The 15,000-nt window shown below is 36.8% G+C and overlaps 1 protein-coding gene across 3 annotated transcripts in view; it reads right to left on the bottom strand.

The window, feature by feature from the left end:
* LOC122335333 (cyclin-dependent kinase 14) overlaps positions 1–15,000 on the bottom strand; it is a 79,664-nt gene that overhangs the window by 10,056 nt on the left and 54,608 nt on the right. For all 3 annotated transcript variants that reach the window (XM_043233162.1, XM_043233164.1, XM_043233163.1), the window contains 3 exons: positions 13,559–13,653; positions 11,545–11,607; positions 986–1,109 (listed from right to left, as the gene is read on the bottom strand). In XM_043233162.1, the coding sequence (XP_043089097.1) occupies positions 986–1,109; positions 11,545–11,607; positions 13,559–13,653 (282 nt within the window). The remainder of the gene's footprint in view (positions 1–985; positions 1,110–11,544; positions 11,608–13,558; positions 13,654–15,000) is intronic.

The raw sequence follows: 15,000 nt of genomic DNA, 5'->3' as shown, positions 1-15,000 counted from the left end.
GAGGCTTGTGATTTCATTAAACAGGCAGCTGAAGGTGACCTGAGTTATATCCGGGTCACTCGGGCACTAGCGGCTCTGTCGTGTGTTTAGGTTCTTCACTCTCTAGTCTAGTGCCTCTGGAAGGCAGCCAGTGCAGCGATGCGTGTCAGTGTCTACCCATAATGCCCTTGTGATGGGAGACTGGACATATGGTGACACGCACACACACACACACACACACACACACACACTAGAGCACTGGTACTACAGCATCAAACTGCTGCTGAAATAAAAACAGAAGCACCAGTGCCAGCTTCAAGCTAAATGATCCAGACACACACAGAAACGAAGAAGAGGAAGCCCAAAACAAACTCCAGAACAATACAGGCAGATGTTTGATGACATGCTTTGGTTATTTTCACTAGATTATAACTTTAGACTTTAAGTTTCTTGACATCACCGACTGTTTTCTCAGGGCGATCAACAAAAATACAAGCTATTTCAGAGCATAAATATCCAGATATGCATTAAATAAAAGCTATATTTGCAGATATGCATTAAATTTTAAGCTACATTTCTAATTACATGATGAGAGATATATATTTACAGTTATATGCATATATGATAATTATTTATTTATTTATATTTGGTTGTTTTAAAATGTTTGTTTATTAAATATTAATATTTATCTATATATTAATATTAATATACTGTATAGATACGATAAAAATATATATATTGGATGATGACATACATTAATAATATAAAATAAATGTAATTAATCATGCATGTATATTTAAATGCACTTTTATGAACACATTTATATAAATACCGCACGTTAAGCTGCTAAAGAAATACATAAAAATATGAATATTTGCAACAATTAATCATGTTTAAATATGCATTACATAATAAATAAATAAATTGCAATATTATAAATGATTTCTTATTATCATGTATAAATGCAGAGGAGGATTGTCGGTCAGGCAGTGTGTGTGTTTCTCACCGAAGTCGGCCAGTTTGAGTTCTCCGGTGTCGCTGATGAGCAGGTTCTGGGGCTTCAGGTCTCGGTGGAGGATGTAGCGCTGATGGATGTAAGACAGACCCCTCAGTAACTGGAACAGGAACAGCTGCAGAAACAAGAGACCGGTCTCTGAGCATCACCGCTGACCAACTGAACACACCCCAGAACCGGTGTATCGTCTACGACACAAATCACACGAGCTCAGGACACCTGACGTTTATTCTCATCCTGCTCTCCTCAAGCATTCTGTGTTTCTTGTGCTTTTCTGCAGGACGAGATCAATCAGAGCTTCACGCTCTCCGTCTGGAGGACTGATGAAGAACAGCGTCTGATCTCCATGGAGACGGATAATCAGTAAACACAAACACACACTCAGACACACACTCACTCAGACACACACACTCAGACACACACACTCAGACACACACACACACAAACACACACACTCAGACACACACACACACACACACACACACACACACTCACTCAGACACACACACACACACACACACACACACACAGACACACACACACACACACACACTCAGACACACACACACACAAACACACACACTCAGACACACACACTCAGACACACACACACACACAACACACACACTCAGACACACACACACACACACACACACTCACTCAGACACACACACACACTCAGACACACACACACACACACACACACACACTCACTCAGACACACACACTCAGACACACACACTCAGACACACACAAACACACACACTCAGACACACACACACACACACACACACACACTCAGACACACACACACACACACACACACACACACACTCACTCAGACACACACACACACACACACACACACTCACTCAGACACACACACTCAGACACACACACTCAGACACACACACACACACACAAACACACACACTCAGACACACACACAAACACACACACACACACACACACACTCACTCAGACACACACACACACACACACACACACACACTCACTCAGACACACACACACACACTCACTCAGACACACACACACACACACACACACACACACTCACTCAGACACACACACACACACTCACTCAGACACACACACACACACACACACACTCACTTACACACAAACACACACAAACACACACAGAAATCAAAACTATACACTAGTTCTCTGCCTTTGACTCAGTTTCATTAAAAACACACACTGTCCCTGTAACACACACTAATCTAACAGAATATTAATATTAAAAAGGTGTTTTTTAAATGTTTGCGGCGTGTCCGTTTTGTCCTCAGATCTGCGTGCGGAGTAAAAAGAGCAGTGTGCAAGCAGCTACAACATCTGTAACACGATAACAGCCGCTCATCTGGAAAGAAACACACAGAGGAAGACCTGGAGTCATCCTCAGGGCTGAGATGAAGAGGAAGAGGAAGATGAAGAGAGAGATGAGAGCAGAGTCAGCTGACGGCCGAGGGCCGGATCTGAGGATGAAAGGAGATCGATGCACAGAGCTGAAGAAACACACTTCTGAAGATTAACACGTCTGCGGACAAGAACCCTGATAAAACCTCATGCCTTCACTACGGCCTTGAAATAAACACCTAACAGAGCTCAAACTAAACAGAGTTAGTTTGAGCTGAATGAAGCAGACCAGCTGTTCAATGAGACGAGAATCTCAACATCTGTTTAGAGTTTAATCAGAGAACCATCAGCTACACACCTGCTCTCTCTCTCTCTCTCTCTGTCTCTCTCTCTCTCTCTCTCTCTCTCTCTCTCTCTCTCTCTCTCTCTCTCTCTCTCTCTCTCTCTCTCTCTCTCTCTCTCTCTCTCTCTCTCTCTCTCTCTCTCTCTCTCTCTCTCTCTCTCTCTCTCTGTCTCTCTCTCTCTCTCTCTCTCTGTCTCTCTCTCTCTGTCTCTCTCTCTCTCTCTCTCTCTCTGGGTCTCTCTCTCTCTCTCTCTCTCTCTCTCTCTCTCTCTGTCTCTCTCTCTCTCTCTCTCTCTCTCTCTCTCTCTCTCTCTCTCTCTCTCTGTCTCTCTCTCTCTCTCTCTCTCTCTCTCTCTCTGTCTCTCTCGTGTAGATGATTTTGATTACACTATTTTTGCTACGACCGGTAAATTTAAATGTTTCCGTTGTGGTGGTGTTGGCCATTTCGTCCGCGACTGTCCCTAAAAGAGGAGTTCGGATGAGAGTAACGCTTTGTGCCTGCCGCGGACCGGCCTGTGGAGGACTGTCCTGTGGTGCACAGGCCCGCGGAGGACCGGGCCGTGCCGTGTTTGATCGCGGGCGATCGGCCTCGGAGGTGCGGGTGAACCGGAGACAGTCGCGGAGGATTCGCGAACTCATCGAGGCCTGTTTCGAGCGCTGTGGGAGCAGCCCGCGCTATCTGTTACAGATCAAAATACGGAGACTATCGGGTACCGAAAAAGCAAGAGAGAGAAATGTAAGTGACAATATTTTAATAATGTCGAAGTTTTGTGAGGACGATGGCATTGATATGGAGGTTGAACAAACACTGTTTAAAGTCCCGGTTAAAAGAAGGAAGAATGATGACACTGGAGAAAGTAAAAACTCAAAGAAAGCTGCTGTTGATATTCATGAAGATACAGACAGTGACGATGAATCTGATTCATCTTCGGTTTCTTTATCACAGTTTGACTGTGATACTCGTTGTTATGAAGCAGATGATATTAAATATTTTCTTAAATCAACTAAAAATAGAAGAGGAGTGAAAGTGAATGAATATTTCCCAGATCTAAAACAGTTTGTGGAGAAGTCAAAATGTTTAATTTCTGAAGGCTGCTTTACTAATAAGGAAGTTTATAGATTAAAGAAACTGGTGAACAAGATAAATGTTGAGTTATGTAAAGAAAGTGAAGAGAAGAGCTGAACCATTATCGGTTTCATGGGTTGGTTTTTCTTTTTAATCTTTTATTTCTGATGGGTGAAGTCTCTGTAGCATCATTGAATGTTAATGGTGCACGAGACATCAGAAAAGAGCTGCATTACATGAAGTTCTCACCCAGAAAAGAATTGATGTTGTTTTACTACAAGAAACACACAGTGATGAAAATAATGCTGTTGACTGGGCTAAAGAATGGGATGGTTTTACTGTTTTAAGTCACAACACCTCCTCAGTGGAGGTGTCGCAGTTTTATTTTCAAAGAACTTTGCTCCTATTTCTTATGATGTTGATGAAGTGATAAAAGGAAGACTTTTAAAGGTTCGAGCTCTATTTGAAACCTCTGTTTTAGTTTTTATTTGTGTTTATGCTCCAACCTCAGGAATTCAAAGAATGTTGTTTTTAGACACACTTAATTCAAAACTGCAACAATGTAATAATGAGGAGTTTTTATTTTTGGGTGGGGATTTTAATTGTACTGAACAAAGTTGTGACAGGAATCACCTGGAACCGCATGAGCCCTCTCGAAAGAGACTTATTGAAGTCATTAAAACACATGAGCTGTGTGATGTATGGAGACAGCTCAATGGTACTCATAGACAGTACACATGGGCTCATAGTCGGGACAGCATTTTATCTTTGGCTAGGTTGGACAGGTTTTATGCTTTTAAACATCAGTTTGGGATTTTTAATAAGTGTTTTATTTTCCCTGTTTGTTTTTCTGATCACAGTATGGTTTGCTGTTCTTTTGTTTTAAATTCTATTAAACCAAAGAGTGCTTACTGGCATTTTAACACCTCCCTTTTAAATGATAAAGGTTTTAAAGATACCTTTAAGTGTTTCTGGGACTATTTTAGGGCATCCAAAGATTCTTTCTGTTCGTTACGACAGTGGTGGGATTTTGGAAAAGTGCAAATTAAGCAACTTTGTCAGCAGTACACTAAAAACACTACTGTACAGACTCTAAGAACCATGCAAACAGGACATCAATAATAAAACTACAGGAATTGGCCGGTTTATCTGGAGGAAAAAATGTTTTAAACAACCTTTCACTTAAAAGGAAACAATTAAGTGATCTTTTAGGGGTTAAAGTGCAGGGAGCTTTGATCCGATCTCGCTTTCTTGAATATAGATCAAATGGATGCCCCAACAAAATTTTTTTAGTCTGGAAAAAAGAATGGACAGAAAAAGTGTATCCATGCATTGCGAGATGAGTCTGGAGGCCTTTATCAAACCCCCATAGACATTAGAGGAAGGGCCGTCCAGTTTTATAGAAACTTGTATAGCAGTGAGAGTGGGGCAGATTTGGACACTAGTGACACTTTCCTACAAGACTTGCCTCAGGTTTCGAAGAAGCCAATGCTGATCTCAGCCGAGCTTTGAGCCTGGGTGAGTTATATGAGGCACTTAATGGAATGGAGTCAGGTAAAGCTCCTGGTATTGATGGAATACCTGTAGAGTTTTACAAGTCTTTCTGGACTGAGTTGGGGGGAGATCTGCTCTCGGTGCTCAACGAAAGCTTAGATGAAGGGCGTTTGCCATTGAGTTGCCGTAGAGCTGTTTTAACTCTCCTCCCCAAAAAGGGAGACTTAACAGAAATTAAGAATTGGCGTCCAGTGTCCTTCTATGCTCGACTATAAATTGCTCTCCAAGGTTTTAGCAATAAGATTGGCAAAAGTAATTAGTCAAGTTATCCACCCGGATCAAAGCTACTGCATACCCGACAGGTCAATCTTTGATAATGTCTCTCTGGTACGAGATATCTTAGATGTCTCTAGATTGTTAAGTCTAGATTGTGCACTGGTTTCCCTTGATCAAGAAAAAGCTTTTGATAGAGTCGAGCATAAATATCTTTGGTCGTGTCTGGCAGCTTTTGGTTTTTGCCAAAAAATTGTAAAGCTGGTTTCAGTTCTGTACAGTGAAGTGGAGAGTGTTCTGAAAGTGAATGGTGGCTTATGCAAACCTTTTAAAGTCAGCCGAGGGGTAAGACAAGGATGCTCCCTTTCAGGGATGCTTTACTCTCTGGCTATAGAACCATTACTGCAACAGATAAGGTTGAAATTGGATGGGTTACATATCCCAATAGTAAACTGTAATGTTCAATTGTCTGCTTATGCTGATGATGTTGTTGTTTTTATCAGTAATCAAAAAGACATTTGTTGCAAATTCTTACTGATTTTAATGTTTTATCTTCTGCAAAAGTCAACTGGAATAAAAGTGAAGCGTTGATGTGTGGTAATGGGACTGAGAAATTAAGATTTCCAGATGGAATTCATGTTAAGAGGAGGTTTTAAATACCTGGGAGTTTTCCTGGGAGATGATTTTACCACACAGAAAAACTGGGATGGCCTTGTTGATAAAGTGAGAGGTCGTCTTGCTAAGTGGAGGTGGCTGGCTCCGGATCTGTCTTACAAGGGTCGAGTTTTAATCATCAACAACTTAATTGCTTCATCCTTGTGGCACAAACTGGCCTGCACAGATCCTCTTTCAAAGCTGCTTGCAGAGTTACAGGCCATCCTGGTGGATTTTTTTTGGGACAAACTACACTGGGTTTCCCAAAGCATTTTGTTTTTACCAAAAGAGGAAGGTGGACAAGGACTTGTTAATCTGCAGAGTAGGACTGCAGCTTTTCGTCTGCAGTTTATTCAGAGGCTGCTAGCAGAGTCCCCTGATTCTCATTGGAAGAAAGTTGCTTGTTTTATTCTACAAACTTTGGGGGGTCTACAGATGGACAGATCTCTCTTCCTTCTGAACTCTCTCAAGTTGGACATGTCTGCTTTACCAGTATTTTATCGTAATCTTTTTAAAGTTTGGAACCTTTTTAATTTTCAGAGGACACAATGTTTTAATTCTCTTTATTGGCTTTTAAAAGAGCCAGTTGTGTTTGGAGGCCGTCTGGACATTTCAGCCACTGACTGTTTTTTTCCAGTGTTAAGTAAAAATCTCTGCACTGCAAAGATCACCACCCTGGGCCAATTGCTGGATGTAACAGGACCTACTTTTGCAAATACAGAGGAGGTTTCCTCTGTTTTAAAGATAACCTCCACCCGGTTTGTTACTCAGCTCTTGATGAAATGGCAGTCAATGCTTACGGAGGAAGAGAGACAATTATTGTTGGACTATTTTGCAGGGGTGAAAACTCCTGATAGTAAAGACTGTTTTCCAACTTTGATGATGTCTCCTAAGCTTGGTGATTGTAACAGTGTGTTTTTAAAAACTGGTTTTAAAACTCTGCCTTTTAATTTCTTTTTAGTCACTGGAAAACTATTTTATAAAATGTGTGTGCTGGTTTTTAACAAGAAGGTTTTAGGGACAAAAGTTGATACACCATGGCGTTCGTATTTTAATCTAAATGAAGACATTAAGCCAGAATGGAGGGTCTTGTATAAGCCACCAATAGCTAAGAGAGTAGGGGATATACAGTGGAGAGTTCTTCATGGAGCTATTGCTGTCAATGCTTTTGTTTCTGTTTTAAACCCTGACATCAGTGCCGATTGTCCTTTTTGTTTTAAAAGAGAAACTGTATTTCATGCTTTTATGGAATGTTCTAGATTAGGTTCTCTCTTTAATATTTTAAGAAGTCTTTTAATTGTTTTAATGTTTTATTTTCTGTTGAAACTTTTATTTTGGGGGTTAAGTACAAGAAGAGTAAAAGTCTTGATTGCCAGTTGCTGAATTTTATTGTGGGTCAAGCCAAACTTGCTGTGTATACAAGTAGAAAAAACAGGATTGAACAAAAGCCCGGTCAAGATGTCACTGTGTTATTTACAGCTTTACTTAAATCCAGAGTTTTAATTGATTTTAATTTCTATAAATCTATGAATGACCTTCCCATGTTTGAACAAAAATGGTGCAACTATGGTGCTTTGTGTTTCATCTTAGAAGGAGATTTGTTTTTCACACAGTTGTTGTAATTTTCAATGGTTATGTCTGTGTCTATATGGGTTATTTTATGTCTGTTTCTATATGGGTTATTTTAATATATATATATAGATTTGTTTTTTCATTTTGTTTTTTTATAATATGATCTCTCTCTCTCTCTCTCTCTCTCTCTCTTTTCTTACATGTAATCTCTCTGAGTCTTTCTCTTCTCTCTCTCTCTGTCTCTCTCTCTCTCTCTCTCTCTCTCTCTCTCTCTCTCTCTCTCTCTCTCTCTCTCTCTCTCTCTCTCTCTCTCTCTCTCTCTCTCTCTCTCTCTCTCTCTCTCTCTCTCTCTCTCTCTCTCTCTCTCTCTCTCTCTCTCTCTCTCTCTCTCTCTCTCTCTCTCTCTCTCTCTGTCTCTCTCTCTCTCTCTCTCTCTCTGTCTCTCTCTCTCTCTGTCTCTCTCTCTCTCTCTCTCTCTCTCTCTCTCTCTCTCTCTCTCTCTCTCTCTCTCTCTCTCTCTCTCTCTCTCTCTCTCTCTCTCTCTCTCTCTCTCTCTCTCTCTCTCTCTCTCTCTCTCTCTCTCTCTCTCTCTCTCTCTCTCTCTCTCTCTCTCTCTCTCTCTCTCTCTCTCTCTGTCTCTCTCTCTCTCTCTCTCTCTCTCTCTCTCTCTCTCTCTCTCTCTCTCTCTCTCTCTCTCTCTCTCTCTCTCTCTCTCTCTCTCTCTCTCTCTCTCTCTCTCTCTCTCTCTCTCTCTCTCTCTCTCTCTCTCTCTCTCTCTCTCTCTCTCTCTGTCTCTCTCTCTCTCTCTCTCAGCTCTCTCTCTCTCTCTCTGTCTCTCTCTCTCTGGTCTCTCTCTCTCTCTGTCTCTCTCTCTCTGTCTCTCTCTCTCTCTGTCTCTCTCTCTGTCTCTCTCTCTCAGCTCTCTCTCTCTCTCTCTAGATCAAATTACTTCTGACAGCAAAAACCCTCAATTAGATCAAATTACTTCTGATGCATCGCTTGATCGCCCGTCTTCCCGAGCGTTTGAAGTATACAGCATTATTTGTAATTGCTCAGGCTAATGGAGCGTTACAGTAACTGTTTACTGTACATCACTGACTGTGATCATCTCATCAACTGTTAAAAATGCAGCTGCTTGAACAAATACATTTATGTTAGATCAACATAAGTATCTGGAACTAGAGAGTAGTGTTTTTTTACGTTCTCTCAGCTATTTAGTCACTTTAGGGTTCTCTGAGGATCTGCTGGGATTTCTGGAGCGAGAGCGGCATCTGGTCAGGTTTGGACGGTGGCCCAGAACAGCGTCAGTCTCTCTGCTGCTTGACCAGTAATTACATTAGCCGCTAGCGCTGCCTTTCACATGCTAATCCCGGCAAACCTGCGGCCCCGAGTCTAATGGCTTGTATTAGCGCGGATCTGAGCGAATGAATCAGCTCCAGATAATGGGCAGAATTAAACCAGCAGCCCTTGTGTGGAGCGTTTGTTCGTGACTGCAGCAGATAATCTCCACTTAGCGGCCATTTTGGCTCTGATGAGCCGACGCTTGAGGAGAGCCTGGCGTTAAAAGACGCAAAGAACAAGACGGATGAAGTATAACGCAGGTGAAGATGCTTCTCCTAACGCTACACTATTCGTCTGTGAAGCAACGCTACATTAGATAGTAAGACTTGTGTGTGTTTTGTCTTACTGCAAGCTAAAATACACACATATATGTATGAAAACAAGGCCTAATATCTCACGCAGTGTTGCTTCTCAAGTAAACTTTCAGGGATTTTAAGATCATTTAGATCAGGTTAGATTTAACTTCACTGTGAAAAGCCAAAGAAATGCAGTTAGCGTCTAAATATAAAACAAAAAAAATAAATAAAATGAATTCTAGGTTTATATAATAACAATTATGCATATATATATATATATATATATATATATATATATATATATATATATATATATATATATATATATATATATATATATATGCATGTTGTATTTTATTTATTTTTAAATATTTTTTAAATTGCAAAATACATAATTTTATTCTACATAATATTTCATATTTAATTATGCATATACAAAATATACATGCAAAGTGCAAACATTGTTATTATTATATGTTTTTTCAAACAATATAATATATACATATTGTTGCATGTTGTATTTTTTTTTATATTTTATTTTATCATACATAATATTTATATTATATTGAAAAACATACTTAATGAAGCATTAACAGGGCTCTATTTTAAAGTTTTTTCTGTCCATGGCGTCGTGTGGCGACCCGAGCGTCACGAAACAGAGCCCACCGAACATCTTGTTTGTCTTTTCTCATGATTTCTCCGCCGGGTTGAATCTCAGCGAGGGAGAGAACGGGATAAATACTTTATTTATGTAAATCCACAGCAACAAAAAGCTGATGAATTACATAAGCAACTTCTGCTCGCTGGCCTCATTCACTCCATCACTGCAGCTTTCCACCAACACACCTCTTCAGAGAGCATTTAAACAAATCAAATATTTATGCCAAGCGTATCTAAATCAAGTGAAGATGTGACTACCTTCCATCTGTCATTTCTGCAGCCTAACTAGTTCCCTAATAGCACTGAGAGGACGTTTTTTTGTAATGAAAACCAGCCAGTGTTAACGGCAATGAGATGTTTCTCGCTGAGAAATGGGTAAAAGGTCACGGGTTCGACGCCCAGGAAATGCATGAACTGATTTCCGAAGGATAAAAACATTTGCAAAATAAGAAATTAACTGCACCATGGCTATTTTCATTAACTCAGAATGTAATCCAATGTAATTTAATTGAATAAAAAAAATTAAAGGAAACTAAAATAATTGCTTATATACATAAAACATTAAATAATATACATTTTTCAGCCTATTCAGATGAAATACAATGAAACAAAATTATTTTATTTTTTTTATAAAACTAAATAAAAGAATACATTGTTTATATAAATTAAAAGAAAAATAATATGTATTTTCAGCCAATCCAAAAAATAATTAAAATTAAATAAAACTAAATAAAAAAATACATTGTTTATATAAATTAAAAAAATAATAATATGTATTTTCAGCCGATTCAAAAAATAATTAAAATTAAATAAAACTAAATAAAAAAATACATTGTTTATATAAATTAAAAAAATAATAATATGTATTTTCAGCCGATTCAAAAAATAATTAAAATTAAATAAATCTAAATAAAAAATACATTGTTTATATAAATTAAAAAATAATAATATGTATTTTCAGCCAATCCAAAAATAATTAAAATTAAATAAATCTAAATAAAAAAATACATTGTTTATATAAATTTAAAAAATAATAATATGTATTTTCAGCCGATTCAAAAAATTTTTTTAATTAAATAAAACTAAATCTTGCTTGTATAATTAAGAATGAAATAATATATTTTTCAGCCTATTCACCAAATGAACATATGAAAAACCACAAGTGAATATAATTTAATTTATATTTTATATTTGTATTCATGTATATGAAGTGAAATAAATAATAAATAAAATTAATTCTCGCATTTTATATAAGTAATATATTTTTAATATATGCATGTCCTATATTTCCTGTTCTCTTCATTCAGAGGATCAAAACAAATGTGCGAAAAAGAGGTGAAATTCATATTTTTTACATGTGAACGTAAGATCTTTTATATTAAAACAAATATAAAGGGCTGCGGCATGAAGCTTGTGAATCATCAGCCGCTCCAGGAAGCGAAGCACAGGAAGTGACCAAACAGATCTCACTCACCCTGACATTGTCCGGATGAAGACCGCCGGGATGTTTGTCCATGTACTGACACAGATCTGTGTGCTGGACAGAGAGACAGACAGAAAACACATCTAACTTCACAACCTTCTCCTTCATATGTACAGGAACAATACAATTAATCCTTTATTATTACAAAATTAAATATACATCTTTATTATTACATAATAACAATAATATTTTAATATATATTTATTATTTTTTAATATTGTTTCATTATTAATTTATTCAATAAATTGTTGCTTTGCTTTTAAATTAAATAAAACTATTATTATTATTATTATTATTATTATTATTATTAGCAATAATAGTGGTAGCAGTAATAAAACACTTAATAATAATAATTGAAATACAATATTACAAATATTATATTCAATATTATTTATTACTTCATTATGAAACTTATTTAATAATACATTATTGATTTCAAATTATATAGAAAAATGTATTATTAAATAGAAATAAGAATGATAATGTTTTTTAAATATATTTCTGATGTTTGTTATTTATTTATTTGATAATGCATTGCTTTATTTATCTCAATGTATTATTGATAGTGTAATAGTTTTAACATCTATTTATTGAGTTCATTGTTCTTCATCACTTTTACTTTGAGGACCATCTCGGACGAGTTTATTTTTCTCACTGCGGTGCATTATGGGAATTTCAGATTTCTATCATGCGGATCAGCCTCGACCCGAGCATGTAAACACAGTCCGCGGGAGAGGGAATTACCCACAATGCCCTGCGCTGCGCCGACGCTTGCAGATAAACGCGTTTTCTTTCATGAATAATGCACGTCCTTCGCTGTCAATCATTATTAACCTCGTCGCGCGCTAAATCAATGGGTTTCCTCGCCAGCGAACCCTCTGCTTGTTAGAAACGAGTCTCGGAGTAATAGCCCAGATATCAAGAGCTCAGCCGCCGTCCAATCTTTGCCTTTTGATTGTTTTCTTTGACACCCGGCGTGTTAGCTTAGCCCTCATGAATAAATCAATCTCACCCTCATCCAATTTAGCCGGAGGACGTACAATCCACGGGAAAATACTGTTTACCAGAGTCAAGAGAAACCTGTGCCTATCAGAGAATACCTTGACACCATGAAAACAACCAAATATAGAAATAAAAATGGACATAAATAAATAAAATGAAACGCTGTGCGCTCAAAACCAGCAAAGCAAACCAAATGAAATATAATACAATAAAACCAGCAAAGAAAATAAATAAAATAAAACAACAAATGTGCCTAAGACTGCAAATCCACAATCATAATAATAATAAAATAATAATTACTTAATAATAAAAGTAATCAAATAAAACAGAAAATAATGTCAAGTAAAATAAAAGCGCCCAAAGACCTTAAAATCAGAAAAGCACCCAAAAACCCCTAAAATAAAATGGTATTACATTTAAAAATACTAATAAGTACAATCATAAGTAGAAAGTATAATTAATTATTTAATATATAAATATATATATATATAAATATATAAATATAAAAATAGCTCGAAAAAAACTAAGCATTAAAATTAAAAATATATAATATAACAAATGTGCCCAAGTCCCAAAAGCAAGCAATCCGCAGCAAAATAATGATTAAAAATAATATGTAATCGTATAAATAATAACAAGTAAATAAAATGAAGCCAGGAGTGCACTGACTTTTCTGTGAAGCAAATACCAAACGCATCTCATAAGATTTAGAGAAAGCAAAGGATGAGGAACAGATCCCTTCCGTGACCAATCAAATCAATCTGGTCTGAAAGTCAAGTGCTCCCATCGTTTAAGTGGACAATTATTTCTACGTGTGCTGTATTGAGCGAGTATTAAAGAGCATGTTCTCCTGACCTTTAGCCGGGGGTCTGCTTTTTCTTCCCGCGCGGATCAGTATTAATGAGCTAAAGGACTGGCTCGTGGCTCTCCGGAGGAGCTCCGCCGTGTTTTCAGGCTGTTCTGAGGCTCGTTTCAGGTCAAATAAAAGCGACGTGATACTCACCACATACTCAAAGACCAGGGTCAGGGTCTCCTTGGTGTGAATGATGTCGTGGAGCAGCACGATGTTCGAGTGTTTCAGGCCTTTGAGGAGAGACGCTGAAACACAACACAGCACACGGTCAGAAAAGCAGGACTGAAGCCATGTGTTCGGCTGATAAGACGCTCTTCACACACAGGTACAGCTGGAGACCTCCAGAATAACTAATGTGTGTGAACGGATCTCAGTGCTTTAATAGTTTGGTATATTATCATTACATCAGTTAATGACATTACGGTATTTCACTGTAAATTTCAGTTACAACCGTAAAAACCTATAAGATTGCTACCGTAATTTTTACAGTAAAAATACGGCAACCACAGCTGCTGTTTTTACCTTAAATGTATTTTATTTTATTATTTTTTACAGTGAATTTACCACTATTTGATTTTTTGGGAAATGAAAGAACCGCTATTTTTAATAGAACTATTAGCGATCGTTATGATTTGACAATATGCCAATGATTTTATTTAATCACAGGGTTAATAAGAAAAAAGTTACCTGATAGAACTATTAGCAATCGTTATAATTAGACAACATGCCAATGATGAAATGATGTAAATTTCAGTTACAACCGTAAAAACCTAAAATGTTGCTACCGTAATTTTTACTGTAAAAATACGGCAACCACAGCAGCTGTTTTTACCTTAAATGTATTTTATTTTTTTTCCAGTGAATTTAATGTTTTGCCACTTTTTTTTTTTTTTTTTAGAAATTAAAGAACCGCTATTTTTAATGGAATTATTAGTAATCGTTATAATTAGACAACATGCTAATGATGACAGTAAAAATAAAAGAACTGGAATAGAATTTTATTTACTGGAGCAGCAATTCAGTTCAATAAAATGCAGTAAAAGTATTTAAATATTAAAAAAGTCGCAAAAAAGTATTAAATGCAATCTTTTAATGAAATTACGGTATTTAACTGTAAATTTCAGTTACAACCGTAAAAACCTAAAATGTCTCTACCGTAATTTTTACAGTAAAAATACGGCAACCATAGCTGCTGTTTTTACCTTAAATATATTTTATTTATCTTTTTTTTACAGAGAATTTAATGTTTTGCCACTATTTGAGTTTATTGGAAATTAAAGAACCGCTATTTTTAATAGAATTTTTAGTAATCGTTATAATTAGACAATATGCTAATGATGACAGTAAAGAGAAAAGAACTGGAATAGAATTTTATTTACTGGAGCAGCAATTCAATTCAATAAAATGCAGTAAAAGTATTTAAATATTAAAAAAGTCAATATTAAAAATAAATCACTGTCCACACATGGATAATGTACTTCTACGTTTCAGAAGAAAGCAAGATATAAATTATTATTATTATTATTATTATTATTATAAAATAATACTCATGTTTGTTATTATCCAAAGTGCTTTATAATAATTTAAAATAA

Source organism: Puntigrus tetrazona, unplaced genomic scaffold, assembly GCF_018831695.1.
Source record: "Puntigrus tetrazona isolate hp1 unplaced genomic scaffold, ASM1883169v1 S000000755, whole genome shotgun sequence".
Taxonomy (NCBI): Eukaryota; Metazoa; Chordata; class Actinopteri; order Cypriniformes; family Cyprinidae; genus Puntigrus; species Puntigrus tetrazona.
This window is presented reverse-complemented; position numbering and strand designations above follow the sequence as displayed.